This window comes from Eimeria mitis, genomic scaffold (genome assembly GCF_000499745.2).
Source record: "Eimeria mitis Houghton genomic scaffold, Emh_scaff3274, whole genome shotgun sequence".
NCBI lineage: Eukaryota > Apicomplexa > Conoidasida > Eucoccidiorida > Eimeriidae > Eimeria > Eimeria mitis.
Genome location: NW_013571614.1, coordinates 2,215 through 5,017, shown reverse-complemented (window position 1 = coordinate 5,017; position 2,803 = coordinate 2,215). Strand labels below are relative to the sequence as shown.

At 53.7% G+C, this 2,803-nt stretch overlaps 2 protein-coding genes across 2 annotated transcripts in view; one reads left to right on the top strand and one right to left on the bottom strand.

Annotated features, from left to right (window-relative positions):
- Nucleotides 1–422: 422 nt before the first annotated feature.
- EMH_0064200 (uncharacterized protein) lies at nt 423–1,453 on the bottom strand (the record flags this gene model as incomplete). The annotated part of the gene is made up of 3 exons (XM_013498225.1): nt 423–526; nt 764–1,172; nt 1,295–1,453. 3 exons carry the CDS (start codon nt 1,451–1,453, stop codon nt 423–425), a joined length of 672 nt encoding a protein of 223 aa, XP_013353679.1.
- Nucleotides 1,454–1,687: 234 nt separating this feature from the next.
- The window catches only part of EMH_0064190 (importin beta-3 subunit, putative), a gene marked incomplete at both ends in the record, with an annotated part of 3,120 nt that continues 2,004 nt past the window's right edge, over nt 1,688–2,803 (top strand). Inside the window, 2 exons of the mRNA XM_013498224.1 lie at nt 1,688–1,837; nt 2,388–2,717. Coding sequence (XP_013353678.1) covers nt 1,688–1,837; nt 2,388–2,717 — 480 coding nt within the window. The remainder of the gene's footprint in view (nt 1,838–2,387; nt 2,718–2,803) is intronic.

Below are 2,803 nucleotides of genomic sequence, written 5' to 3'. Positions count from 1 at the left end.
TATTAGGGTCTGTATATACGCTCTTTCTCTCCCCCACCCAAAACCCAAAACCCTAAACCCTAAACCCTAAAAAACCCTAAACCCTAGAAAACCCCAAACCCTCGACGATGGATGCAACAAACTTTAACAGCTTACTCGAGGGTACCATGAGCCCTGATGGGGGTGTGAGGAGAGAAGCAGAGAAGAGAATAAAAGAAATAAAGAAAANTCTGCTGCTTTTTCTGGTTCTATAGGGGGAGAAACAAATGTATGGAGGCAGCTATCTGCTGCAGTGCAGCAGCAGGTGCAGCAGCAGCTGCTGCTGTGCTGCAGCAGCGACAGCAGCAAGACAGTACGCAGCAACATCTGCAGCACAACAGCAGATCTTGCTGCTGCTCTGCTGCTGGAGGGAGAATGGGGAGACATTGCTGCTGCTCTTATGTCTATGCTTTCTGCTGCTGCTGCTCCTGCTGCTGCTGCTGCTGCTGCTCCTGCTGCAGCAGCTGCTGCTGCTGCTGCTGCTGCTGTGCAGCAGCAGCAGGCAGCACTACAAATCCTAACAGACATCATTCCGTCTCTCTCTCCCTATATACAAACGCAGCAAGAGAAGCAGCAGCTTGCTGCTGCTCTTCTTTATACACTATCTGCTGCAGCAGAAACAGAAACGAATGTTGAGGCTCTCGCGCTCCTTGTTGCTCTTGTTGAAGACGGACAGAGAGGTTTGCTGCTGCTGCTGCTNATGTTGAGGCTCTCGCGCTCCTTGTTGCTCTTGTTGAAGACGGACAGAGAGGTTTGCTGCTGCTGCTGCTCCTGCTGCTGCTGCTGCTGCTGCTGCTGTTGCTGCTGCTGGTGTTGTTGTTGCTGCTGCTGGTGGTGTTGTTGTTGCTGCTGCTGCTGTTGCTGCTGCTGTTGCTGCTGTTGTTGCTGCTGTTGTTGTTGCTGCTGTTGTTGTTGTTGTTGTTTGTGTTGTTGTTTTTGCTGCCGGTGTTGTTGTTGCTGCTGCTGCTGTTGTTGTTGTTGCTGTTGTTGTTGTTTTTGCTGCTGCTGCTGTTGCTACTGCTGCTGCTGTCCTTGCTGCTGCTGCTGCTGCTGCTGGGGGTGTGATAATGATGCTGCCGCTGCTGCTGCTGTTTCTGCTGCTGCTCCTGCATGCTCTGCTGCTGCTGTTGCTGCTGCTGCTGCTGCTGCTGCTGCTGCAGGTGTGTATAGGAATGTTGCAACAGCAGATGCTCCTATCTCGCTGCTTGTTGTTGCTGTTGTTGAGAGGGCGCTGCAGCAGGCAGCAGCAGAAACAGCACAGGGGGAAACCCCAGACTTCCAGCTGGCCGAGAGGTACACCCTGCTGCTGCTGCTGCTGCTGCTGCTGCTGCTGCTGCTGCTGCTGCTGCTGCTGCTGCTGCTGCTGCTGCTGCAGTGGCTGTGTGTCAGTGTTAGCAGCATCGTTGCTGTTGAGCTGTATTAAACTGCGCCGCATCTCTCTTTTTATTTACCCTTCATTCCTCTTCCTCCCGCTGCTGCTGCTGCTGCTGCTGCTGCTGCTGCTGCTGCTGCTGCTGCTGCAGGGCGTTGGGTTTGGTGGTGCAGCTGGTGGAGGGAGACAGAGGGGGCGGTGCTGCGCTGCTGAAGCCGCAGCTGTCTTTGCTGTTTTTTTATTTGTTAGCTTTGGCCAACGCAGGCAAAGAGCTGCCAGATCTTGCTGCTGAGGCAGATGCTGCTGCTGCTGCAGCAGCAGCAGCAGCAGCAGCAGCAGCAGCAGCAGCTGCAGCAGCAGGTGCAGGTCCAGCAGGCGCAGCAGGCCAAACCCAAGCAGCAACAGCAGCAGGAGCAGCAGCAGCAGCAGCAGCTCGGTCTGTTGCTGGTGCTGCATGCGCAGCAGCAGAAGAGAAAGCAGCAGGAACGGAGACAATAAGGAGAATATCTATCGAAGCATTGCTGTGTTACGCGGAGACAAAACCCCACACCCTTTTGGGGTGTATAGGCAGCTTAAAAGAGTTAATATCGACGCTGCTGCGCTGTCTGCTAGAAGCAGAAAAAGATGAATATACACCCTGGTTTGAAACAGGAGAAGAAAATGATGATGTATGCTGCTGCTGCTGCTGCTCCTGCTGCTGCTGCTGCTGCTGCTGCTGCTGCTGCTGCTGCTGGTGCTGGTGGTGATGGTGGTGATGATGGAGATGTTGGTGTTGTTGCTGTTGGTGTGTTTGTCGTTTTTTTTTGCTGCTGGGTTTGCTGCTGCAGCTCTTGCTGCTGCTGCAGCAGCAGCAGCATGCAGATACACAGCAACAGCAGCAGCAGCAGCAGCANTGCAGCTCTTGCTGCTGCTGCAGCAGCAGCAGCATGCAGATACACAGCAACAGCAGCAGCAGCAGCAGCAGCAGCAGCAGCATGTGTGTGTGTGTTGTGTATAGGAGCAGCGAATGTACTGCATAGGGGAGGAGGGCCTGGACCGTCTGGCTCGCGCATACGAAGTTGACGACGACGACAGCAGCAGCAGCAGCAGCAGCAGCAGCAGCAGCAGCAGCAGCAGCAGCAGCAATAAGAGACGTCAAAAGAAGCAGGAAAGCATATCAGCAGCAACACATATTCTCCCTCTTCTTGCTGCTGAGCTTAAAATATATTTAAATAAAGATAAATGGATTTATAGGTTTGCTGCTCACATCGCCATCGCCCAAACAGCAGAATATCTCCCCCCTAATGATGAGCAGCAACTTGCTGCTGTTGTCGATACTGTTGCTAAGGTTCGTGCTGCTGCTGCTGCTGCTGCTGCTGCTGCTGCTGCTGATGTTCGTGTTGCTGCTGCTGCTGCTGCTGCTGTTGATGTTAG